General features: G+C 40.6%; 5 protein-coding genes across 5 annotated transcripts; 2 read left to right on the top strand and 3 right to left on the bottom strand.

Annotated features, from left to right (window-relative positions):
* Positions 1 to 210: 210 nt before the first annotated feature.
* rhoua (ras homolog family member Ua) lies at positions 211 to 7,164 on the bottom strand. The gene is made up of 4 exons (XM_069659664.1): positions 6,577 to 7,164; positions 5,936 to 5,994; positions 4,915 to 5,103; positions 211 to 4,792 (listed from the first exon to the last, which is right to left on the bottom strand). The coding sequence occupies exons 1-4, from the start codon at positions 6,875 to 6,877 to the stop codon at positions 4,508 to 4,510; spliced, it is 834 nt and encodes a 277-aa protein (XP_069515765.1). The 5' UTR covers positions 6,878 to 7,164; the 3' UTR covers positions 211 to 4,507.
* A 1,005-nt stretch (positions 7,165 to 8,169) lies between these two features.
* On the top strand, positions 8,170 to 10,898 carry pdcd2 (programmed cell death 2). The gene is made up of 8 exons (XM_069659644.1): positions 8,170 to 8,440; positions 8,821 to 8,929; positions 9,201 to 9,257; positions 9,441 to 9,629; positions 9,744 to 9,902; positions 10,011 to 10,111; positions 10,191 to 10,304; positions 10,436 to 10,898. The coding sequence occupies exons 1-8, from the start codon at positions 8,243 to 8,245 to the stop codon at positions 10,613 to 10,615; spliced, it is 1,107 nt and encodes a 368-aa protein (XP_069515745.1). The 5' UTR covers positions 8,170 to 8,242; the 3' UTR covers positions 10,616 to 10,898.
* Positions 10,899 to 11,591: 693 nt separating this feature from the next.
* On the bottom strand, positions 11,592 to 17,701 carry tbp (TATA box binding protein). The gene is made up of 9 exons (XM_069659655.1): positions 17,614 to 17,701; positions 16,892 to 17,139; positions 16,019 to 16,172; positions 15,682 to 15,859; positions 14,645 to 14,732; positions 14,105 to 14,196; positions 13,750 to 13,917; positions 13,318 to 13,412; positions 11,592 to 13,120 (listed from the first exon to the last, which is right to left on the bottom strand). The coding sequence occupies exons 2-9, from the start codon at positions 16,940 to 16,942 to the stop codon at positions 13,041 to 13,043; spliced, it is 906 nt and encodes a 301-aa protein (XP_069515756.1). The 5' UTR covers positions 16,943 to 17,139; positions 17,614 to 17,701; the 3' UTR covers positions 11,592 to 13,040.
* A 65-nt stretch (positions 17,702 to 17,766) lies between these two features.
* Positions 17,767 to 19,774, top strand: psmc3 (proteasome 26S subunit, ATPase 3). Its single transcript, XM_069661516.1, has 2 exons — positions 17,767 to 18,731; positions 19,327 to 19,774. The coding sequence occupies exons 1-2, from the start codon at positions 17,787 to 17,789 to the stop codon at positions 19,663 to 19,665; spliced, it is 1,284 nt and encodes a 427-aa protein (XP_069517617.1). The 5' UTR covers positions 17,767 to 17,786; the 3' UTR covers positions 19,666 to 19,774.
* A 1,941-nt stretch (positions 19,775 to 21,715) lies between these two features.
* Positions 21,716 to 24,134, bottom strand: psmb1 (proteasome 20S subunit beta 1). The gene is made up of 6 exons (XM_069657689.1): positions 23,967 to 24,134; positions 23,523 to 23,630; positions 23,215 to 23,296; positions 22,789 to 22,918; positions 22,454 to 22,560; positions 21,716 to 22,315 (listed from the first exon to the last, which is right to left on the bottom strand). The coding sequence occupies exons 1-6, from the start codon at positions 24,065 to 24,067 to the stop codon at positions 22,130 to 22,132; spliced, it is 714 nt and encodes a 237-aa protein (XP_069513790.1). The 5' UTR covers positions 24,068 to 24,134; the 3' UTR covers positions 21,716 to 22,129.
* Positions 24,135 to 25,546: the final 1,412 nt, after the last annotated feature.

Genomic DNA, 25,546 nt, shown 5'->3' with positions numbered 1-25,546 from the left:
GTTCAACTTGGAGCCGGGACACAAACTTTTTTAGTTTACACTCATTTGCAGGCTGTTGGCTCTCATAAAAAGAAAGAGGTCAGAGGTCACATAAGTCCAGGAGTTATATTTAAACACACACACACATTCCCAGTCCTCACCACTGAGCACTGAGCCTTAAAAATGAAGAAAACACAGCATGAATTATACCAAATATTCTTTATTCCCAGGGTATAAAACTTCTGTACAAACACATTTTGCTCTGAAAGACATCCTCAGTATAAACAGAGACTTCAGTGTGAGCAGATTACAGCAGCGTGCGCTCTTGTTACAACGATTTTACATGCAGGAATAATGAAAACACGGAGATGTTTCACTCGGGCTGGCTGGCTTTGGTTTCCTCAGCTGGTGTCCCATGTGAGTGAGCTCAGGTGTGCTTTAGGGGGTCAGTAAAACAACAATCTAATTAATGAACCCTTCTGTCCATTTCTGCAGGCGTCTGATGTTTAGACTCACTGAACTTTATGGCTTATGCAATTAACAATTACGCATGTGTTGGTATTTAGAAAAGTCTAAAAAACACTTTCACAGTAATCCGGGTCTTATTTTGTAACCTTACTCAGAATGGATTAATGGCTGTTCTGCGATATCTTCACAGTTCATCTAATAACACTAAACACTCACCTACTGACGTCTTGTATTTTTGTCTCTTGCTCACTATCATCAGTGCACATTATTAGCAAAGCAACTTAATTTTTTCTTCTGAACACTTGTCAATCTTTAAACCAATTCCAATACCAAATTGTGACAGTATTCCCACATAGTAGGTCATACTTAGCAGATACAAAGTCCACATTTAGATTTTGAATCTGTCCCAAACACTAGACAATAACATTTCAGTCTAAACTTCAACTAAACACCAACTTTTCCGCACAATAATCACCATCACATCTCTTCTCTGACTGTCTCTATACACTATAGTTCACTTTCAGAGACCTGTCTGTTCAACTTTACAGAACCATTCATCCATCATACTGAAGACATAATAATGCTGTGGATTTACCAGCCTTTTCTGGCTCCTAAAAAGCAGTTAAAGAGACTATGCAACAACCAGTTAAATTAATAACCCCCAAAAAATGCACCATGGTCTAATTCATTATAATTGCTACAGCCTTACTTATCCTGATATGACCAGTAGCTTTGCTAGCGTATGTTTGCTAACTTTGTGCCTCCTCTCTACTTGTGTTAATTTAGCCACAACAAAGATGGAGTCGTGCTCAAATCTTTGTCAAAAACATGCAAGATATAAAAGTTATGATTAAATACTTGTTGAAGCCAGAATCACATGCAGCATGGACACAAAACCAAACAGACGAGAAGCTTGCTATTCTCTCCATAAATAATACATGTATGCAGACACATACGGTAAAACCTGACAGAGGAAATGCCATCTATCATAAGGGTCTGCGTGACCTTTACCCTACTTAAATCCACCATCAGCTCAGATTGCACACAAATCGCAAGACAAGCAACTTATTATGCCTTTTCCCCAGGAAGAAACAATGCAAAACATGGACACAGTGAACCCATTCAGACGCAGATTTATCATCTTCAGCAGAAAACTACCCAACAGCTCCAGTAATCAGGAGTCTCAGTTTTACACTTGTGTTCAATCGTGTTCATAAAGTATATGGATTAGTATACACCTTTTAGCCAGATTGAAGAAAATCAGCAGGCCAGCTTTGGTTACATAAAGACGCTATGCACAAATTAAGGTGTTGATAATAAGACTTAGTTGTTGTATATGTATTATATGCAGTTTTTTAATTACCACATGTCTAAACTAAGTCATTTTCTTCAAAGTACAGTTAGTTAAAATGATTTTAATGCACACCACAGCTCACTCAGTTTCACACCAGGAGAAAATTTACTCCAAACAACACACTAGGCCATAAAATTGTGTGTGTGTAGCCAGGAAACAGATTGATTAGAAAACGTTATCATATTTGCTAAATAAACAGGGCTTTAGACGTACACTAAATCCATGGCTGAGATGTTTACACGCCTAGAAGTCAGTCAAGGATTTAAGAAAAAAACTCTGAGATGTATCATATCAAACAGGGGTTGAGATAACTTTTAAAATAAGAAGCAGAATATTAGTCGTCTAAAAATATTGTGAAATGGTTGCAGGAAATTAACCATTGGACAGTGTGAACAGATTGACCCTGACCCTTGACCTTTTAACCTTGCCTCTGGGCTAACAAGTCTGACAAAGGTTTAACTTGGCTGCGATTTTTTTCCTGACAATGGTTCAGCTCATAGTAAAGATTGGACCAAAGCTCAGATATGCATGAGTAAAAACCCATTTTGTGTTCACGTCTGATCAATATAAATAGTTCTGTTGCATGTTACATGATAAAATAGCAGATCTGCTTTTAATCCATTGGACTGATACTTGTTGCGCTCTTTTCTTTCCTGCCTCAGTGACTCTCACACAAAGAGCCATTCAGATGTCGGCCCTGAAGAGAGAGCTGTAAATTATTGGGGTTTGTTCTTGTTTAAGTTAAACAATGTACAAAGGAAGGTGTGGCAGATAAGGGTTTGACACTGTTTAGTTTGCCTTTTTATTTTTGCTTCACAACATGTAAAAGCTAATCTCTTGATGCCTGAACAGTAGTAATGATCAATGGTTGCAGCTGTGTTAAAGCAGAAGATCATCCTCTGTTTCAAGGGAACAAATGCAGAGCAACAAACGTGATGAATCGTACTCTAGTTCATAGCTACTAAGAGAGGATGTCACTGAATATGTACACAGTCCAAACTTCACAGTCTGATTTACACAATTGCATGGAAAAGCTAAGAAGTACACCCGTAGTATTAATGTAAGATAGATGAGGAGGATGAACCTGACACCAACATACAGAAAATAAACCTGCTAATGCAGAGCGATGCTTGTGTTTCTATCACATGGATACTCAGATGGGTTTTTGTTTAGCATTTTTCTCTAGCACTGAGATATGTGGTTGGCAACATTATCATTTTATTTTTGTAAAGACTGGGTTATTTTCAAGGCAAAAGCGCTTCTTTTTTTGGCCTTTTTTTACCAGACTGTATAAAATAAGTGGACTCCAGATTTAAGTCATACTTTAAACCTTCATTCTTTCTGAAGACCAGCAGGTGAGACTCTCACTGCTAAAGGAAAGTCCAGTCCTTTGGCAATGAATTAGAAAATGATCATACTTATTACTTACTACAGTAAAAACCTTCCAAATGACTTAACGCTTTCAATTACAAGTTTCAAGTCTTCTTCGATACAGCATAATGTTCAATTTGTAAATTATGGTCCTGTTTCGAATAAAATAATCAATAAAGTTGTGCATGTTCTAGGGCGGGACTACCTGTGATTGACAGGTTGACCTGGAAAATGTCTTGTTTAGCATTCAATTACACTAAAAGACTTGCTGTCAGTTTTGCTAAAATCCCAATACATTATGGTTAGCGTGACGTACAGATGCACCTTGCTAACCAACTGTAAGGTTACATTAGCTGATAACTTAGCAACCAAATATTGTCAATTCTGGCTTCAGGAAATCAAGATGGCTGCTGACAATAATACAAAACTCAAGGGGTTAAATGAAAGCGGCTACATAAACTTTTCATATACAGTCAATGTTTTTTTAACCTGGTGCACATTAGAGCTGTTCATATTAAGATATGATAGGAGCCGTAAGTCTGAGCCTCACCGGACGTATTCACTGTCTGGCTTCTTTCTGGCCAAACAGTGAAGGATGAAGAACCAAGCCACACCTAATTCCATTAATAAGACAACAACAAGTCTATACAAAGAAAGAACTATGTACCTGGTTTCGGATAAGGTTATTCTTTTCATTACGATGAAGTTTGGGCAGAGAGACGCTTTGACAGGAGGTGATGCTTTGTCTAATGTGAGTGTTGGAAACCAGACTAAGATCAGGAAAAGTTAGAATAAGGACTGAGTTTGGATTTAGATGCTGTTTCATTTAGGTCACATACAGTCTGCGGAGAGTAAAGCTCCCTCCCTGTTACATAACAAGGCCACATAAATCTATACTAGATTGGAAAGGTTACAACCAGAACACCAGGCTGAACACGCTTCTATTCATGTGTCCAACAGAGATGACAACAATCTATATATCTGTTCTTGTTTAAATCTGGACGGTTTCCATACGAAGTGGAGAAAAAGATCCTGCTTCACAGATAGATGGGCTTACACTGTCTGGAGGGAGGGGGAGATTCAAACCTCGAGCCAGGCTTGGGTCAGTAGTCCATGTAATCCACAATATGACTGGAACCCCTCTTTGAAAAAACATGAAACATTTTATATCCGTAACAGTGTTACTTTGGTTCCCAGCAGTAGTCCAGTCATGGTCCGGCTCAACATGATGCTCCATTAGAGAGAAACCTTTCAAAGGGAGTCCAGGCAGAACCCAAACCCAGCTCAAACCGGATCAGGAACTAAGTCTTAGACATGAAAGTCATCACGTCTGCTCTAGGCCACACAGCAGTACCTTTTCCACCATGACTTGGACAGACTCTTCATCTTGTCCGGTGTCTGCCTTTGCTTTTTTCGTCGTTTCTGTTTCCCTCTCGAGTGCTTATGGGAGCTGTAGTTCTGCAGGCTGGCCAGTATGGCCGTGTCAAACACTTCTTTCAGATTTTTCTGGGTCAGGGAAGAGCACTCCATGTAGGCCACAGCTCCAATCTCCAGGGCACAGTCCCGAGCATCTGCTGGGTCCACAGGTCGGTCCCGGTACTTAGCCAGGTCAATGAGCACCTATAGACAGGAGGTGACACTATTTTAATGTGCATTTTCAGACCTTTGACTTCATATTATTCAGTACAGGCTTTCATCAGTGGTTGTATGTTTAAGTGCTGCACAGACTAAATGTACTCCACCTTGACATCCTCTCGAAGGTCACACTGCGTCCCAACGAGGATAAGCGGAGCAAAAGGCGCGTGTCTGCGGATCTCTGGAACCCATTTATCAGGAACATTCTGGAAAGATGCAGGACTGACGACGCTGAAGCACAGCAGGAACACGTCTGCGCTGGTGTAGCACAGAGGACGCAGCTTGTCAAACTCATCCTGGAGGGATCAAGAGAGGGAGGAAACAGAGGGTTGAAGATGAAGCACTTCATCCTTCACTACACAACTGACAGAACCAGTGAGTTTTATTTGTTTTAAACAGATTTCAAAGACTTTTTTAAGCTAAACATCATCACTACATCTACCCAGAATTCATTTTAAGAGGACTCTTTTCCCGGTATTTCTTGCACTCAAAGAGCTGTTGCTGATGGAAACAGAGGCGTAAAATGCATCACTTCCTGTATGCCAGAGAATTTTTCCAAGGAAGGACCTATCAGACCGTTTCCTGGACAAAGACTGAGGCCCCCTACACTGACACTAGGTTTAAAAGAGATATTCATATATGTGTACCAACTATCTATGAAGACTGCCCGTGGAACTCAATGCACACAATGTTTGTAAAACTACATGATAACTCGGCAAACGACTATTTCTAATTTCTAATTTAACACGTTTTTTTGGGCGCCCTGGTAGCCTCATGGTTCAGTGAGATACTATGAGACCACAGCATCCTGTTTCAATTCCAGCCAATGACATTTGTTGTTTGTTGTCTGCCCACACTTCCTGTGTAGCTCTACACTGTCAATTATCAAATTATCAAAGGCAAAAATGCTCAAAACAAAATATTTGTTTATCTAGTTCACCACTAAGACCAGACTGAAAGAAGGAATGGAGGGAAAGAAAAGAATATTGTTGTCTCTTAATCACTGCCCTCACTGATTGTTCAGACCAAAATAAAACAGCAACAGGAAATGCTACTGCCCCAAGCGTGTGTGTGTGAGTGTGTGTGTGTGTGTGTGTGTGTGTGTGTGTGTGTGCTTGGATTACTGACCTGTCCGGCTGTGTCACAGAGTTGTAATTTTACTGGCTGCCCATCCACTGATACGACCGCTACACACACACACACACACACAGAGAGAGAGAGAGAGAGAGAGAGAGACAGCAAGAGACATTATGTAGTTATTCGCAAACAAAAACTAAATTAAATTAAGTTTTTTTATAGCAACCACACAATTTCATGCCACCAGCAAATGTTTAACAAGTGAATACAAACAAGTGAATATAAAAATGATAATCTTATCTAGCCTTTACCTGAGCAATTTTGTAAGTCAGTCAAAAACTCAAATGTCAAACATTTCCTGATCATAAATTTAAACTGAGATTTTCTATAAATGAGAATATTTGGTTATTTGGGTTAGGCCTACATGGAATCAACTATGGAGCTCTATTGAAATGTTAAAATAACATATCTGACATTTAATCATGCCATCCATGTCTGAGGGTTGGCTGTGTTCCTTATAGTAAGATAAGGAACACAAATTTAATGTCTTGAACAGCTGTAAAACCCCCTTATTTTAGCCTTCACTTGGCCATATACAAGGGAACTTTGGTTTAGGATTAGAGTAGTTCGTCCTCTCCAGCTTCATGGTCATACTTATCCATTATGCAGCTTTTCTGAATTAACTTTATTACCTGAGAAGTTGTCAAAAGCGGTGGGGACGTACTCGGTGGGGTAGCCGTTGGTGGTGTAGCTGACCACCAGACTGGTTTTCCCCACAGCTCCGTCTCCCACCAGCACACACTTCACCCGCCGCTCCGCTGCTCCGGCTCCAGCCCCAGACCCTGCTCCAGCCCCAGACCGCCGCGTCCTGCCCGAGCCCCTGTCCCGGCTCCGGACCCTCCTCGGCGGGACAGGCGGAGCAGGGGACACCGGTGCCGGCTTGTAGCCCCCATCGCCCCGCTGAGGCATCTGGCACGGAGAGGAGGGTGACATGTAGCTCGGGTAGACCCGGGCAGGTGGTTCAGTCCCGGTTTGGTCCAGTTTTCACACCGTCCATTCTTACGTTAACTGCCGGGCTACAACGGTTTGTCAACTGACTGTTCTGCTGTCGCTGCTTCCGTTTAGTTTCCATGGTTCAGTTACAATAAGTGTGAACTTTTCCTCACCGCAGGCAGCCCCCTATCTGACATTGGGTCCATTTTTAGCTACATGGTTGATTTAATAATGAATAAAAGTCAGATTAAAAGAGCGGGGATTCAATTACAGTTTGTAACAATCTGTGACCGTCCACTCGTCCGATGCACAGACAGACCAAACTCCCCTTCAAGTGACATCACGGCCGGCCTGTGTGTGTGTGTGTGTGTGTGTGCGTGTGGGAGAGAGAGAGAGAGAGAGAGAGAGAGAGAGAGAGAGAGAGAGAGAGAGAGAGAGAGAGAGAAAACATTATTATTTAGTAGTATTTTATTATTTGTTTTCTTTTTCATGTCATAAAATCCCTTGAACTTTGGTGAAGTTTATATTAAAGAAAGCTTTGGAGTTTTGTTTGTCATATGAATTTGACGTCTTTACCCTTCTTAAGTCTTTTTCTATCTACATTGGTAGCAGACCTTTTCAGATTCTTTGATTACATCATATAAATAATGTGTTTTATGAATTGATATTATAATTATGAAGTAGCTGGTCATGGTGAAACTAATTTTAACTACTTTATAATGTGTTTTGGGTACATACATCTATAATAATGAATCATATTTCATACACTAATCAAATTATTTGGATTGAAAAGCCTTTGTATGCAATGCAAGATGTAAATATAGCTGTCAGTTTAATGTAGTTGAGTAGAAAGTACAATATACCTTCTGACACGCAGAATGAGGTGAAGTAAATATTTAATGTACTATATATGTATATTAGTGTAAGGGTTTATTTGCTGTGCACTTATTTTCTCCGGTGCTGTATTTAATGATATGAACAAAATACTGTAAAAATGAATCTCAGGACAGTATCATAATACTTGTAGTACATTTGCGCCACCTTGTGGATAGAGTGAAAAAAAACACATGACACTGAGTAACAAAACATCACTCAAAGCCTTGAAATATACATTTTCGGGCTCTTAGAAATTCAGGCAAGCTACAGAATATCACATACTCTCACAAATTATACTGATTTAGACGAGTGTTTTCTGTTTAATATCAGTGCAAGGGAAGCGGAACGAACCACCGCCTGGTCAGTGTTTCCTCACGGACGCTTTAGTGAACTTCACGCACGTTGCATGTGTTTTGTTGTGACAGGTCTTAAAGACTTTTCTCTTACGTGAAGCTGTCTATCTGACAGACAGATAACCTCGGCTCTAACATGTCCAGCGCTAACAGCTCGTCCCCGGCGGAGGTAGTTCTGGGTTTCCTGGAGGAGGCAGAGTCGTGGCGGCTGCTGTCCCCGCAGTTTCCCAGCAAAGTCGGGGGGAAACCGGCGTGGCTCAGCCAGACAGGCCTGCCCTCACTGCCCGGGCTGGAGTGTGAGAAATGCCGCCTGCCTATGTCTTTCCTGCTGCAGGTTAGTGTCCTGGAGAATGGGGATGGAGGGAGACGGAAGGGTCAGCCGGACGCTCAACACACTTAGGGGACCCTCCAACCCTGATCTGGGCTCTGTTCAAACATATGAAAAGAAAAACATGTTTACATTGCATTACAGAATCAGAAGCATTGACTAGTTTTATGTTGGAAACTCATGTTAAAGCAGATAAATACAAGGCACATTAAAGTAACAAATAACACCAAACTGACTACTCGTTTTAAATAGTCTGTATACTCGTCTCAGTTTAGTCCTTTTAAAACTAAATACGTTACTTTGGCTTATGTTGTGGTGCCAATTCAACACAGCCTTTTGCTTCCTATCATTCTGTCTTTACTAACTCTCTCCCATCTTTCTTGCAGGTGTACGCACCAATCTCTGGTCACGACAGAAGTTTCCACAGGACTCTCTTTCTGTTCTGCTGCAGGACTCGGGAGTGCTACACATGCAATGACAGCCGCTGTATGAAAGGTACCTGTAACTATTGGTTTACACTACATTGAATTATACTGGTAGTATAAAGAAATAGATACATTTACTCTCCATGGGTGTATATTGACATCAAAATAGACCCAGCAACATCTTCTCTTCAGACTTCTGTAGAGTCTTTGCTCTGCTTTCCTACATTGTAATTTCATTTATTTCTTCTTCTCATCTGTTGTGTGTGTGTTTTTTTTAAAGAGTAATTACATTCAGACAAGTTTTCTGACAGATTTCTTGTTTTCCTCCTTTTACTTGTCAGTTTTCAGAAGTCAGCTACCAAGGAGGAATGAGTTCTACCCCTACGACCCTCCATCAGGTTTGTTTATTTTGTAAAGATATAAGTCAAAAGTACATTCATTGCTTCATATGATATGATATCATGATATTTTTTGGTATTTTACAACACACTTTCATTATTTTAGTCTATGGGTCATGAAAATGTAATTTACAACAAAAGTGCAGAAAAAGAACATGTGCACTGATGTTTTTTCTTCCTCAGAGGATGACCCTCCCAGCGATCATGAACAGGACCAGAGTGTTTTGTCCCCCTCTGGAGTTAAACTGTGTTGGGTGTGTGGTTGCCCTGGTAACAAAGCCTGCTCCCGCTGTCACAGTGTAACATACTGTGGGAAACAACACCAGACCCTCCACTGGAAACACAGTCACAAGAGGGAGTGCTGCAGCCAAGGTGTGTGTTATGTTAAGAAGTGACACGTGTGTATTTTCCCCTCTGAGCCGTCAATACTCCCAGCATCAGTGTGTAAATGTTATCACTCTGTCCTCTCTCTGTGTTTCTGTACAGAAGTGTCCACTGTCACAACCTCTCCATTGCTCTTCCCTGAGTCTGAGCTCGTCACTGAGCCTGAGGAGGAGGAAGAGGAGAAGGAGGAGGAGAGAGACACAAAGGAGGCTGCAGAAGAAGAGGAGGAAAGGACTGCAAATGGTGAATCTTTAGCAGACAGTAAGTGTTCAATTATAAGTAGCAGCTCAGACAACTGCCTTTCTAAAATCCCTCCATTCTGACATTTCCAATCAGTGTGTCTCTATGAAGCCTTCTGTTCTCCTTCAGCCCTGGCAGAAACAGACCTGGAGGAGATGGCCATGCATGACACTGAAGACAACAAAGTGTTTCAGCGGTTTAAAAAGAAGATCGCACCAGAACCACACCAGGTAAAAAACAGACAAACAAATATGACGATGATGTGAAGTTAGCTCTACTGTCTGTCTCATGGTGTTTTCTTATGTCCAGGTTGTGCGTTACAGTCGAGGGGGCTCCCCATTGTGGGTCTCCTCTCAGCACATCCCTTCAGATCAGGATATCCCATCATGCACCTGTGGCGCCAAGAGGACTTTTGAGTTTCAGGTAATCACTGCCTGTCAAATGCTCATACATCTCATAAAGACAGTATAGACAGTATGTGTAAATGTGTTTACTAAATCTTTAGTGTCAAACGTGCATTGTGTCCAATACATTTGGGGTTTGTGTGTGTTTAGGTGATGCCCCAGCTCTTAAACAGTCTGAGCGTGGACTCCACAGGAGCCAGTATTGACTGGGGGACACTCGCCATCCACACGTGCTCTGTCAGCTGTAACCATGATGACCAGTACTGCCAGGAGTTCATCTGGAAGCAGGACTTCAGCCCAGATCAACACACACAGATTAAACCCACATGATATCTGCTGCACATAGTTTAGTTTTTGTGTTCTTCATGTTCATCAAGTAATAGTTCAGATAATCAAACAGGAGTTCTGGTTCCTCCAACACCTCAGAGCTGTTCTACGTTACCTTAAATCATCAAGCATCAAAGGTGTTTCTAAACCCATGTGGAGGGTGGGGTCCTCCCAATTTCATTACTGCTGCATATTGTTCATACAATAGCTGATTGGAGCTAGTGGTAAAAAACAAATAAAACATGACTGTGCCTTATCATGACAGAATAAAGTTCTTAAGAAATTTGTCTGAACAAGCATTCATCTGATTTTCTGACTTTTATTGGCAAAGGACGTTGATGTTATCATGTTTTCCAAACTGACTAGTATATAAACAAAATTCAAGGTGGCACGTTTGATGAAATCGATCAGACGGGGGGTAATAAAAAAAAATACTAATGCCAATGTCAACCTTCAGGTTGTTAAACTTTACTTTAGCAAAACATGATGTTGAAAGAGAGGCTATGTAACTTCAAAATTGCAAAATAAGGGACAAACGAAGAAAAATAAATGCTAAAACACAATGTCAGAGTTGCATACGTAAAAATAAGTGTGCTAACTAGCTGATTAATTAGTTTGAAAATATACTTCACCATAGCCTACATAAACTTTTTGTCACAGAAGACCGCAACCATTTTAAGCTGAGTAATAAATTTAGCAAGGTTGCAGTTTATTGCTCATGAATTCAACTTCTTATTGTCGTACAAAGTCTCACTTTAAGAGGCTGACTGAGAAACTCCTCACACTCTGGTTTAATGTACAGCAAGTGGTTAGTGATGCTGTGATTGAGAGCTAACACTGTCTTAAATCTGTGTACCACGATGTGCGAGTTGGTTTTCTATACACAAGTTCAATAAAACTATTGAACTACCAGACTATCGTCACTTCATGTTTACACTCAGGTTTGAGGTGATAAAAGACACAGCTGTAACCAGAGAGCCAGTATTTACAAATTTATTCATGGACAGTGCAGCACATAGACAATTTCAGAAGCAGAAATGCATTTCGATGTGACGCGGCTTCCTGGACTTCTGGTCCGCTGCTGCTAAGCTCAGAATCACTGATAAAAATATAAATTAATACTAAAAGTAGTAAAATTCCCTCATCTCTTCAGCCATCTTGCCGTCCTTTAAGCCGTCAGGTGGCCGACAAACAGACTGTAAAACAGAGTTAACAGTGCGGCAACCCAGCTGCAACAAGAAGTGCCCAAAATTTTAACTCGTTTTTGGCTGAGCTCGTAATATGGACGACCAAGACTGATCAAGTCTGCCTGCAGTCAGAGATGACTAATCAGTAAAAACAGCAACTTTTAAATATATCTTTGAATGGCCAAAAAAAGAGAGAAAAACTTAAAATAAACATGGCAACATGATGCATAGTTCATCTGCCAACACGGCGTCTTTTAGTGCTTGTGAATTTAAATATCGAAAATGAATTTAAATATAAGAGTTTGTCTGCTTTAAGACCAAAAGTGTTTTTCAGTCACGTTATGGTTCTGCTTTATTCAATCCAACTCATTGATCGTCATTGCCCCTAAAGAAAAAGCGTTGCCACACACAACTCCCTTCAAGGTTGGAGTTACTTCAGAACAAGTGAAATAAAATTAAAGTTTAAGTGAATCATTAGCCCAAATCAAGTGACACAAACCTTGAAGAAATTACCAACAATTTGATGATAGCAGCACGACTTTGATCAATTTTGTTTAACATCCGTTAATTAAAATCTTAAGAGCATCCAACTTCAGTCACTGCCAAACAGAGAGAACCATAACGACCATGTTGGTATATTAATAAGAGGGAACTCAACTTCCAACATTCATGAAACTTAGCTTAGCTGAACAAGATCCAACTGCTGAATGTAGACATTATGAAGATACAAAAAGTAGACTGATTTGTTTCTCTGCAACAAAAATCTTAAATTGTAAATACTGTTAAGAGAGCAGGGCTGATGGACCTGAACATGTGTTGATACAACTTGGAGACAGAGCTAGCAATGAATAAAAATGCAATGTATAAAACCATTTAAAACAGCTGAAAATAAAAACAAAACACAGTCCAAGTCAGACTGCTTCTCTTCTAAATAACTATTTTTACATTTCTTTACAGTCTTATGTACAATCAGGGATGTGAAGCTGGAAAAAAAATCAATCAAAATAAATGTGGAGGTGTCTGTGTGTAAAATATTCTATCGCTTGTGATCAGAACACGTCAATAAAATGCCAAAACAAAAAACAAAAACAAAAAAGAAGAGTAGGACTCACATTCCTGTACAACAGCCCGTACAGCAGTCCACCTGTAGAGGCAACCATGTTCAACGCTTCAGGAGAATTATAAAAAACGAGTAAAAAGAGACGAGGTTGGGGAGGGTTAAAAGAAAAGAGCTGCAGGTTCTACGTCGTCTTGCGGAAGCCTTTGAGGATAGGGTAGATGTTTTCAAACGCTTCGTAGATCTCTGCTCTCACCTTCGCACCTGGAAAACAACACATTTATACTGTTTACCGAGTCAGTTTTGCAAATTATAAACCGTAACTGTGAATTTCCAACAATCAGCCTCATCTTGGTTGTGTGTGTGATGCATAAGCATGGTCGAAAGGCAGAAAGAAATTGTTTTGTTATGGGTCAAAGACATGATAGGGTAATTCACAAATAGTTTGTCAACTGTCTTACCTGTGAGTACAACTTTCCCAGAAACAAAGATGAGCAGGACGATCCTGGGTTTGATCATTCTGTAAATAAGTCCTGGAAACAGCTCGGGCTCATAACTGAAAGAGACAATTCACTTTACTTAAATCACTGCAAGATTAGGATCAAGCTTTAAAAACAAACAACTTCTGAGATAAGAGAAATTACTTGTAGCTCTCAAAACTGTCTGACAGCCACATTGTAAATGTTATTTAAACAATCCCACATATTTGCTTTCAGATGATTTCTTATTTGTGCAAAATACGTTTTACTGAAGCTCAAATCTGAAGTTTTTCTGTGGCACAACTCTCAAACATGGAATTCTCACAACACAGATATACATGCTGTTGGTTTGAAACAAGCAGAAATGAGTAACTTTTGGGTCTGAGCTACACAGGACACAAAACCAAGTTTTACCTGCTAAACTGTTGATGTGTGAGGACTAATCCCTCCAGCCGAATGGGGAACTTCACGTCGCAGCTTCCCACCATGTTCTGAATCTTGAAGTCCAGGAACTTAGCAGGGAAGCCGAGCTTCTGCACCACACGAGCATATTTTCTGGCAGCTAGTCTCGACTGCTCCTCACTACAGAGAAGATGCGTCGGTTACAGAGTTGATTATGAGAGTAAAGGAGTTAAGATACAAGAATGTTGAAAAGGTTGTATTGAAGCTCAAGGCAAGGTGGGCATGAGTTGTTTCACAAAACTTCTGTGTTTTTGTGGTTTCATCATGAACTAAGACTTTGAAAAGGTCAAAAATAAGCTGTTCTGACCTCTTGGCTCCAGTGCAGACCATCTTCCCTGAGCTGAAGATGAGAGCAGTGGTCCTGGGCTCTCGTATTCTCATGATGACAGCAGCAAAACGCTAAGACATGGAGAGTGTGCGAATAATGTTATCATTGCAGCCAACAGAACCTCCCTATCAAAGTAGTTGTATGGGCTGTTAAGCATAAATATATACAATAAATTTAGACATTTTACCCACTCAGTTTGGGTATTACTTTTAAATGAGAGGGAATATGGTGAGATGAAGGCACAAGAAAATAAATAACAAGGAATCATTAAAGTTTTAATATAAATTTCCCGTTTATATCAACCAAGCTGACCTGTGCTCTTTTTTCAGGACTCGACTTTCTGTATCTATTGTGGCCGACTCAGAGACTAGATTTTAAAATGGTTCATGTGAAGGCAAGTGTATATGGAGAGCTGTAGGAGGCCTGTGGGGCTTTCTCCAAAATTAGTTTGGAGCCCTAGAGCCACAACATGTGTATGTTATTAGAAATACACATCACAGAGTTGTGTGGCAGTCTCACCTTTGGGTTGTACTCTGCATTCCTGGCTCTCAGGGCGATGGTCTTCAAGTCTAGTTTACAGCCCAGATTTACAGTAGATACAATGTTTCTAATAGCAAGAAAAAAAGAAAAGCACAAAGAAAAGAACTGAGTAAGAAAAATATGGGAACATTTTCAGCAAGTAAAATTGTATGGAGATTGCGGCAATGCAGTTAATTTTTCCAGTGAAAACACTGTTGATTTCGCAGAAACGACACCAGGTAACTTTGAATGAGTGTATTCACGTTATCAGCTGCTGGTTAGCGCTTTGGCTACATATGCTGACTGGTCGCAGAGGGGATTTGCAGGGGAATGTATTCTATGGTGGCTAGAACTTTTGGTAACTGAAAAGCGCATATGGTAGGGTTGTGTGAGCTGACAGGTCGTAGGAGACAGTGACACATGCCAGTCAGACGTTGGCAAAGTGATGAACCAAGCGAGGTAAAAGTAGGAGGGGTTTGTAGTTTTGTTAGAAGAAAGTCAATCTGGGAACTCATCAGCTATCTTCTGATGACGATATAGCCTCTGGGAACGATGGGCAACTTCTCTGTATTTCCAGTGTAGCCAGTGGTTAGCGATAAACGACTTCAAGCCAAGACTTCCTTTTCAGTGAACTGCATTGTTTTTAGTCCAATTAGCAAACAGATTTACTTGTGATTTACTTCCAATAAACAGGTCTTAAGTTTCCCGAAATTACAACATCTTGATACAGATTTGTAAATAGTTAAAATGCAAGCTTTGTCAGTAGTTTTCTTCTCTTCGTGGACAGACCTATTACAATGGTTGTTTGTTGAATAGAGGTCGGATTGATCATTTCTGATGCATTCCAGGAAGTCATGGAAGGAAGTTTGATCTAGAACAGTTAGTTGAGCTTGCATGCAGATGTCCTTTTATGGAGATTAACAAGAAGCTAAATCGTCATCAGATGTGACAAAAAGCGAGACATTTTACATTTACAATGGATTCAAGTAACATAATCTGAGACTTTGACCATTTTATCCATTGCATATGAAACTTACTGTAGCTGTGGTACTATTCCAGAGCTCTCTGAGGCTGGTGTGGCCGGTGTGATTGGAGTCATGGGGGTCAGTGGGGTGTTGTACAGTGGGGTGTTCCCTGGCAGTGCTGTGGTGGTCGAGCCTGCTACTGTCTGTGAGTGGTAAAGCTGAGGGGTCTGCCCCGACGTTCCAGGAAGTCCTGGCAAAAACAGGAAAACATTTTTTACTCCATAATATAAACTGATGGTATATCTCCACTTGGATAGCAAACAATAATAAACATCTCAGCAGACACAAATTGCAGGGATGTGCGATTAAAGATGCTTGGAGATGGCTATGACAGTAGTATGCGTTGTACCTGTGTTTGCCTGCTGTGCCTGTTGTTGCTGTTGTTGCCTCTGCTGTTCCTCCAGTATAGACAAACTGTTTGTGTTCTGGACAGGCTGTGGTGTCAGGCCTGAGCCATAAGGCATCATGGGACTGAAAATTGGCATGCCAGGGGTCATGGCACCCTGCACAAGGACATACAATTAAACATGCAGTTAGGATTAAACAGAAAATACACCTCAGGAGCAAATTATGCTGGCCAATGATAATGCAAGAATCCACCGTCATCACAAATCACCTTTTGGCTTTGCCTTGTTTCTTAAGATTAAAAAATGAAAATCTTAATATAATTACTCTATTAGTTCATTTTGTATGCTCAAAATGTTGGCTACACAGCTATGATATGTGAAGAAGCTTGAGTAGTGGATTGTGAATTAAGAGAAGATTTAAGTCTTGGGCTACACCAGAAATATTTTTTAATAAGGGTGCAATCACGTGTTACAAGCTGTAGGCTCATTTTGACTTGCAAAATGTGGTACGTGTGCTTTTTTATACTTGCAGTTCCTAAAATCAAGACTTCCTCTCTTCCTGTGTATGACATGATGATCTCATTTGGCTATGTTAATGTCAAAACTTTCTCCAATTCCTGCAGTAAATTATGTAAATGAAAATAAATAGGCCACAACACTGAAGCGGCAGGATATGAGCTTGTGCTAAGTTATCCTGGTACCTTTATGCCTCAGTGAGTTGTGGTGTGCACTGGGCGGCTACAGCAAGCTAGGAGTGTGAGATTATAAATCTGACTTAGTTGTGGGCAAAGTAGAAGCTTGGCTATTAAGAAGGCATATAGTAAGAAGTTCATCTTAAATGTCTTAACCATTAAAATACCTAAACCCAGTATTACCTGAGGGGAAGCCAGCCCCTGGAAGCTCGGTATGCTGTTGTTTTGGTCCATCTCTTAAGCTCTTCACGTTATTTCACTGCCACCCAAAAGCAGGAATTAACACAGGCTGGATAACTTTATGCAGCAGGTGTCTCAAAGCTGTGCGTCTGGAGTCTTAAACGTTAAAGTTAAAACGCAACTACCCCAGAGGACTGGACCCTTCGGGAACACCTTGTCCTCGTTTCTTCTCTCTGGCAGCAATTTCCTCCCTGCATCGATGCACAGGAAAAACATATTTTTAGTCGCAATTATTTAATATCGTGCATCATCAAAGGCAGGATAATGGCATGCAAATGACATGAAGCCGCTATTCGTGCAGCTGCAGCCGTGGCGCGAAGTGTCACTGCTTGCTTATCCCTACATTTAGCTTCAGTGTTAACTAATGTTACTTTAACTCGTTCATTCATTTCTCAAATGTATTATGCGCACCATAAAAAGTGAAGTATTCCAAATACAGGTGATAAATGTATCAATTCCAAAGCAGTCTTCCAGCACAATTTCTTGGCAAAATGAAAGTCAACACAGTGGATGGCTGAAGCTAATATTAGCAATACGAGCTAACATGAAACTGCAAGTCAAACGTGCCGTGGACACAATCAAAACAGTGACTTTGCGTGCTCAATAGAGTTACAAGTAAACGTAACTTTGGCCACTGCAGCAAAGCAAATTGTCGGTTAACTTACCTTCACAATCTCGGAGCCCAAACCGACACAAGAACAAAATAAAATTCGGCTTCAGGCTCGTCTCATCCTCGCTCTTCTGGTACTTCGGCGCTCATTAGCGACGTCGTCGGCTACTTCCGGAAGTTGAACATTTTATTTCCGGTGTGTCACAGTTCAGCACAGACAGAGCAAAAATGGCGTCGCTGAGTGACAAATCAGTTTGGGACGAAGTGGAGGATGGAATCGGCGAAGAAGTGTTAAAAATGTCCACAGAGGAGATAGTTCAGCGAACTCGTCTCCTCGACAGCGAGATCAAGATTATGAAGAGCGAGGTGCTAAGGGTGACCCACGAACTGCAGGCTATGAAGGATAAAATCAAAGAAAACACGGAGAAGATAAAGGTGAACAAAACCCTGCCGTACCTTGTCTCTAACGTGATCGAGCTGCTGGATGTGGACCCCAACGACCAGGAGGAGGACGGGGCTAACGTGGATCTGGACTCTCAGAGAAAAGGAAAATGCGCCGTCATTAAGACCTCCACTCGACAGACCTACTTCCTGCCCGTCATCGGGCTGGTGGACGCCGAGAAGCTGAAGCCCGGAGACCTGGTGGGTGTCAACAAAGACTCCTACCTGATCCTGGAGACCTTGCCAACCGAGTACGACTCCAGAGTCAAGGCCATGGAGGTGGATGAGCGCCCCACAGAGCAGTACAGCGACATTGGAGGGCTGGACAAGCAGATCCAGGAGCTGGTGGAGGCCATCGTCCTGCCCATGAACCACAAGGAGAAGTTTGAGAACCTGGGCATCCAGCCACCCAAAGGTGTCCTGATGTACGGACCACCTGGCACAGGGAAGACCCTCCTGGCCAGAGCCTGTGCCGCTCAGACCAAAGCCACCTTCCTGAAGCTGGCCGGTCCACAGCTGGTCCAGATGTTTATTGGTGATGGAGCCAAGCTGGTGAGAGACGCCTTCGCCCTGGCCAAAGAAAAAGCCCCCTCCATCATCTTCATCGATGAGCTGGACGCCATCGGAACCAAGAGGTTCGACAGCGAGAAGGCCGGAGACAGAGAGGTGCAGAGGACCATGCTGGAGCTGCTCAACCAGCTGGATGGATTTCAGCCCAACATGCAGGTCAAGGTAAGGATACTGCCACCACAGAAACTTATTTGTTTAAATGCAGTATTTGTTAATAAAGTGTCTGGTACATGTTCATCATAATGTGTAAACACATTCACTTTTCTGTGATACAGCATCTAAGACCAGTAAACACAAAACATGTCAGGGTGTATCTATAAAGAATACGTATTTTTAATTAAGTAATATGACAGGATAACAGCCCTAAGTAAACACATTAAACACAGTAAAACATACACATTCTTAGAATAAAGAGAACTGAATTCTGAATTCTATTGATCCATTTTATTCTCAGAAAATGTTCAGTTCAATAAATAAAACACCTTTGACAAGGTGCAGGAGCCCTAGTACTTGGATAACTTTTCTTTAAATTCATAATAGGCTTGCTTTTTACATAGAATGGAGTAAAAGGAGAAATAAAATGAAGTATAGAACTATCAATGTTTTTACAAACTACACAGTAACGTTGATATACATTCAGACCTAAAACAATCGTGTTGTTGTTGAGAACCATCTTTTCTGTGTTTTTCATCACCACACTGGCATTTCTTTACACTATGATGATTACAGTTTAACTACATATATTTTTATTTCCTAGGTGATTGCTGCCACCAACAGAGTGGACATCCTGGACCCCGCGTTGCTCCGTTCAGGCCGTCTGGACAGAAAGATTGAGTTCCCCATGCCAAACGAAGAGGCCAGAGCCCGCATCATGCAGATTCACTCCCGCAAGATGAACGTCAGTCCTGACGTCAACTACGAGGAGCTGGCTCGCTGCACCGATGACTTCAACGGTGCCCAGTGCAAGGCTGTGTGCGTGGAGGCCGGCATGATCGCGCTGCGCCGCGGGGCCACGGAGCTGAACCATGAAGACTACATGGAGGGAATCCTGGAGGTCCAGGCCAAGAAGAAGGCCAACCTGCAGTACTACGCCTGAGGATACTACATGTGTCTGTGTTTGTGTGAGAGAGTCTTTGATTATTAAAACAGTTGTTGAGTAAACACTTGTTACAGTTGCTGATTTACTTGGGTTAATAAAAGGAATTAAAATATCATAACAAAGTGTTGTGTTTCTTTCTGTTATTTTCAGATGTGAAAATATAAACTTAAGTCTTTATTGGCCTGGTACACAGTGTTACCTTAAACACAGTCTAAAGGATCTTTACACAAACCTCAAAACCAACAGGCTATTAGAGTAGTTGAGAATTGATCAATTCATTATAGATATTTTTTTAAATAGAGCCAATCACAACAAAAGTATCCTCTGACAGTTTACATATAGAGCAGATTTACACTACGTTTTAAAATATTAATAGAGTAAAAGTATTTTTACAGAGCAGGATAAACAGTATGCATCTGTTGTAGTGTGCCATTTCTGCAGCCCTGCTACAGACATCTATATGACATATATTTGTCACACACACAAACATTTTTATGACCAGGAAATAGCACGATATGTGTGACGTCAGTTGTTTTGCGATCAAAGAGCATTCAAGCATCTTCGATGATTCGCTGCCTTTGAAAAGCTCCTGACAATTAAACCTCACAAATAGATCATGAAATTTAGTTGACTCATCACTTTCAATCTGAAAACACACTACAAACCTGTTTAGCAGTAGTATGGATCTGGGAAAAGTTTTTTTGTAAATAACTTGGCAGAGAATGCACAGGTGTAACTTCTCTAATGATAACCCATCTTTACAGGCAGTCCCAGTAAGCTTTTCCAGTGAGCCCACTTGAGCAATGCCCTGGAATCTGTCATTTATATGGGATGCAGCCGTCGTTGATGTTGTAGATGAGGATGACCGTGTGTGTTTGTGAGCCCGTTGGAAGTAAAAGGTAGAAATGTGTTTTAATCAAGAGTTGAATGTTACATGCGCATATTTATTTCAGCCACAGCCAAAGTCCAGTTTGTTTATTGGTGAAATAACCTGCAGCAATACGTGTTTACAATAAGAGACACTTGAAACTCTTGGTAGATTAAGGAGAGCAGAGTTCCTGAATCTTGGTTCTGGTGGTCAGCATTTGTTTTCCTATATGTGTCTCACAATTGGCCACTACATTTACTTTAAAATCTCAAAAATTCCATATTATTCTGGTTCTACTTAGGCAGGTTTTTTTATTGATATTAATTTAATTCAGGCACCCAAATTCAAATCAGCTTATAAGGGGACTAGAAAAGCTCTTTTGTCTTGAGGACTAGAACCAGTGTTTTAAAATTGACTGAAAGAACATTGTCTGTGTATACACGTTATCAACCAAACAATCACAAAAAGAATTAAAAATAAATTCAGTTTATAGTGTATTTGATTATAATGAAATGGATAGATAGCAAATTAAGTCAAACTTGTGAATGGTATTGTAAGATTAGTTCATAGAGTATTTAGTCACATGTATTTCAATTACCTTGATGTTGTCTAAGTTTTCAGTCATATTTCAAACTAAACTTTAAGACAAAACTTTTGTCTTCCAACTCTTTGTTTGAGTGTGTCGGAAGTGCATATGAAAACAGTTTGAAGGTATTTATTGCACATACCTTTAAGTCTTGACTCACTTCCGTAGAGCCTTAAATGCATATCTACATGAATAAACAATGATGTGGAAAAGCCAAACAGCAGAGGATAGTTCATCTTTAAGTTCAAGTCCACCTAATGGACATAGCATGTTAAAGTGTACCATCTACTTTTTTGGTCTGTTTGATCAACACAATCCTCCAACATGTCCTGATGAGTAAACGGTCTACGGTGGAAGTTCCAGATATGCATGTGATATGCTCACATCACAACTCTTCCACTTAGTTACTGTATGATGTAGTGATACTTTGATACTTCAATATGCCAAAAAACACATTTAAGGACTACCTTGCTTTTTTTGTCACCACAATTAAGGAAGATTTCACACCTAAGACAACAGTGTGAGCAGCATAAGCTATGTGAGATGAAGACGAAGTGTGAAGATTTGCAATTGACAAGATGACACTTTTTCAATCCTTACATTTATTAAGAATGTAAAAACAACAGCAGAGTATGTATCCCTCCAAAACTTTATGGAAAATCCCAACTGAGGAAGAGTCTGGGCGGGGTTGAGTGAAGAGATGTCTTTGCCTCTCATAACAGGAGTGCTGATCTACAATCAAGTTGCTTAACCACAAATACAGAGGTGTCATTAGAGCAGATATTAAAAAGAATAATCATGGATAGCAGGAGAAAATGCAGATTTCACTAGATGTATGTTGTGAGTGGATACAAAAAAATGGAATATCAGCTCCCCGTTTATAGAGGGCACAAGAAGCAACTTCTGGATCAACACTCCTATTTTAAGAAACCTTATGTTAAAGGGCAAAACCATGAGGGGGGGTGTAAAGAGACCAAAGAGAAAAGCAGAGAAAGGGGAACATATTCTCAGTCCTTCCTCAGTGGTATTGTCTGCTCATTGATGCCCTCTTTTGTGATGACGCAGACCCGAAGGGCGTCTCCAGTGTAGACATCTCTCTCTGCAGCAGAGATGAAGACATCTTTGACCAGCTGAACCGCCTTGTCCTTAGTCAGAGGAACATGCTGCACACCCTCCATGTTCTTGAAACCAATCTGGAAAAAGAGACAAACATACAACATAAAAGAACCTTACAAAACTCGTCTGGAGTACTGAGCTGTCTGCATCCCTCATGGCATGAATTTAGTGATATTATGGCAGCAATAAGTCAGTATACATTGAGTGTTATTTACCTGGTTGTCGAGTAGAGGTTGTAGCATGGCACTTGCTGAGCCTCCGGCCTTGTAGGTGTCTCTCTGGTAGGAGCCCACGGGGTCAAAACTGTACACTGCTCCCTTGCCTACATAAGAAACATTATAATGATAAACTCAAACACTTATTTGAAAAACATTGTCAAAGCAAAGACACGGCTAAATTACACAACTGTGTGACGCAACAAAGCACAATATGAGTAACAACACAAGAAACATTACTTGCCCCCTGAAATCACTGCATACAAGAAACTGAAAGCCATACATTTATGTACAACATTTGCACATCGCAATATCTACAGCACCGATGAACCTACCCTCTTCATCCAGACCACCGATGATGTTGTAGACATAGTAGGGGAAGAACCTCCTGCCATACAGGATGGTGGATAACATGGCTGCGATGGCTCCGCTGGTCATTGACTTGTTGTTTGAGTGTTTGTACATCTGAGAGGGGGGAAGGAAAAGTCATTCAAGTGTTAGTAGCATAAACGCATCCTGTTACACCCTCCACAGGACATGTAAGGGCCCTTGAACTGAAGAGAGGTGTTTGTGCACGCAAGAGGAGACCTCAAAAAACAACAAGACACATTAGAATATTAACCTCATGTCAACTGTACTCACAAACAGTGACTCTACTTGGTTGGACAGTTAGAAGAGTTGCAGCATTAAATTAATTAAAGAATGAGGCTAAGGAGAAAGTAAAACAACTACAAGAACTGGTTACACACACACACACACACCTTTAGTCTGGCATCAATGATTTTAGTCAGAGTCAGGCAGTCGCCATGGAAACCGCTGCAGCCGATGACAGTTGTGTCTGTCCTGTGATGGGAAAGAGAAGCACAAAATAATCAGTGACAGTCAGGGCAGCAGATTTAGAAAAAAAAACTTAACTTCAAGTGGTAAGTGGTGACAAGTGATTTAAGTCAAATACACTAAGTGGTGCATTGGTGTGGAGTTTTGCAGCTAGTCACTGAGCACAAATCAGAAGTCAAACACACACTACACACACACCATCCACATCAGGGAAGTGACGGTGCACACTTACAGTTTGTAACATTTTGGTGAATCCCGGCTGTGGATTGAGTAGCCTTCACTCAGCCTGGTGTCTGAGGCTACGATGGCAAAGTCCTCTCCGGCAACAGCGAGTACAGTCCTGAAACAAGAAACAGCTTTAGATCCACCTCATCACAGAGAAAAATGTATTGTTGCCCCAGATACTCGCTAACGGAAGCTAGGCTACTGATTCGAAACTGAAACTATGGTAATATCATTTTTTCCTTTCAAATGCGTGGCATATGATGTAAACTGACGCATTAAGATAAAGCGTGGCTGTTTTATTTCCTGAATAAATAAACTCTGCTTTGTTCACATACTTGCCATCAACTTTATCTTTGTTTTGTTTGAGTCGTTTGCTAAGCTGGTTAGCAAAGTCATGTAAACGTTAGCTAGCAAGCTAACTAGCCAGCAGTTGTAAAATAATTCCACTCACCCTCCATTGAAAGCGTATGGTGAGAAACGGTGCTCTACTGGACCAGTATAATGATATTCTTTCATCTTGCCAGGATCTCCAAAAGTATGAGAAGAAAGCATTTTTACTACAAATAGCAAACGGTTTTCAAAATGCAGTCCGGTAAACTCGCTGTATCACTGCAATATGGCAGCCTCTTCTTCTATTAATCATAGCCGCGCGTTCAGCTGTAATACGTGCGAGCGCGCCCCAACAGGCTGGTTGAGGTAGAGCAGGAGCCAGCTCTTTTCCTGCCAATGAAAGCAATGAATTGACATGAATTGAAGCAAGAGAAATGGCAGTGTATGAACAAGTTTAACGCTGTGCTTCTTTCACTACTACAGGAAGCCAATATCTTATACACAGTAGCTAGGAAAATAAAAAGGACAGACAAAAATGAAGAGTATAGTTGATAAGAACTTAACAAACCTAAAATACAACATGTTGATGCTGAGCCATGAACAAATCAATGCTGTAGCCTGCATTCATCTGCCATGTCAAAAATATTATGGCATATTGCTCTGTTGGGAAATGGTCTAGTAATTAAAGTTGTGTTGTGAGTAATAAACTTTACTGGAGGTAATATTGGTGGACATAAAGTCGAAGCAGCAGCAGTGATGTAGTAGTGGTAGTTATAGTATAGTAGTATAGTAGATGATTTATATGCAGGACAATTATCTCACATGTGAATGCATACAAACTACAGAACATTAAAATCACTACTCGCTGGCATAAATTATCTAAATACTTGTAAATTTCCTAATTGTTTAAGTTTAATCTAATCGATAAAATGTAACAAAAAAACACATTTATTATACAAGGGAGAGTATGCATATACTTTTCAACTCATTAAAGTTCATTCTATAAACAAAGATGGTATACAATAGGTCATAGATGAACGAGTCATTTTTTAAGTAGCTTTTATTGAAAAAGAAAACACTTAATTCAGTGACTATGACATTCTTAGGATCAAATATTCATCCAACAACCTGCTAACTGAAGTAAAATACAAAATAGACAAACTCAAGTAAAAAAAGAAAACAATCTTTCAAACTGACTGCAAACACCAGTCTACTTATCAGAGCTGATTTTAAGGTACTTTCAGAGTGGTTACATGTTTGTATAACAATTCATAGTGGATGGTTGAACACTTGGTTTCAGTAACAAATACTCGTACACATTACCTGAAAACTGCAGTCTACCACAGCCAGTGTAAATTACACGTCATTACATAGGATCACAAGCACCGTGTCATCATTTAAGACTTAAAATACATTTGCTCTTCACTGGACTGACTCATTAAATACAGGTTAATAAAAAACACCAAGTGTAGTTAATGAGATGCAAGGAACAAAATATTCTGAAAGAAACTCATTAACATTGATTGTTTCAGTAGTTCTGGATCAAAAGCACCATGTTTGTTCAAATGAAACAGTTTCTGCACAAACAGCTTATCACTGCAGAGATGTTGAGAGACAGGAACTACAAGACTCATCGTTTTAATGAAGTAGGAATGCACTGAAACTCTAACAGGATTAACTGCACTACATTTGGATGGATTT

Source organism: Semicossyphus pulcher, unplaced genomic scaffold (assembly GCF_022749685.1).
Source record: "Semicossyphus pulcher isolate SPU_LCO1_2020_fin unplaced genomic scaffold, fSemPul1.0.p SCAF_1, whole genome shotgun sequence".
Lineage (NCBI taxonomy): Eukaryota > Metazoa > Chordata > Actinopteri > Labriformes > Labridae > Semicossyphus > Semicossyphus pulcher.
The sequence above is the reverse complement of the archived record's forward strand: the minus strand, read 5'-3'. Positions and strand labels throughout refer to the sequence as shown.

Excerpts from the sequence above, each read along its gene's own strand:
- pdcd2 (XM_069659644.1), top strand. The coding sequence starts at position 8,243 with ATGTCCAGCGCTAACAGCTCGTCCCCGGCGGAGGTAGTTCTGGGTTTC. Across the intron at positions 8,930-9,200 it reads TGACAGCCGCTGTATGAAAG|TTTTCAGAAGTCAGCTACCA; the intron begins GTACCTGTAACT and ends TTTACTTGTCAG. Across the intron at positions 10,112-10,190 it reads TCGCACCAGAACCACACCAG|GTTGTGCGTTACAGTCGAGG; the intron begins GTAAAAAACAGA and ends TCTTATGTCCAG.
- rhoua (XM_069659664.1), bottom strand. The coding sequence starts at position 6,877 with ATGTCACCCTCCTCTCCGTGCCAGATGCCTCAGCGGGGCGATGGGGGC. Across the intron at positions 5,995-6,576 it reads CGCTTTTGACAACTTCTCAG|CGGTCGTATCAGTGGATGGG; the intron begins GTAATAAAGTTA and ends GTGTGTGTGTAG. Across the intron at positions 4,793-4,914 it reads ACCTTCGAGAGGATGTCAAG|GTGCTCATTGACCTGGCTAA; the intron begins GTGGAGTACATT and ends TCCTGTCTATAG.
- psmb1 (XM_069657689.1), bottom strand. The coding sequence starts at position 24,067 with ATGCTTTCTTCTCATACTTTTGGAGATCCTGGCAAGATGAAAGAATAT. Across the intron at positions 22,919-23,214 it reads TCATTGATGCCAGACTAAAG|ATGTACAAACACTCAAACAA; the intron begins GTGTGTGTGTGT and ends CCCCCCTCTCAG. Across the intron at positions 22,561-22,788 it reads CGGTGGTCTGGATGAAGAGG|GCAAGGGAGCAGTGTACAGT; the intron begins GTAGGTTCATCG and ends TTTCTTATGTAG.
- tbp (XM_069659655.1), bottom strand. The coding sequence starts at position 16,942 with ATGGACCAAAACAACAGCATACCGAGCTTCCAGGGGCTGGCTTCCCCT. Across the intron at positions 16,173-16,891 it reads AGGGGCTGGCTTCCCCTCAG|GGTGCCATGACCCCTGGCAT; the intron begins GTAATACTGGGT and ends GTCCTTGTGCAG. Across the intron at positions 15,860-16,018 it reads GGCACAGCAGGCAAACACAG|GACTTCCTGGAACGTCGGGG; the intron begins GTACAACGCATA and ends TGTTTTTGCCAG.
- psmc3 (XM_069661516.1), top strand. The coding sequence starts at position 17,787 with ATGGCGTCGCTGAGTGACAAATCAGTTTGGGACGAAGTGGAGGATGGA. Across the intron at positions 18,732-19,326 it reads AGCCCAACATGCAGGTCAAG|GTGATTGCTGCCACCAACAG; the intron begins GTAAGGATACTG and ends TTTATTTCCTAG.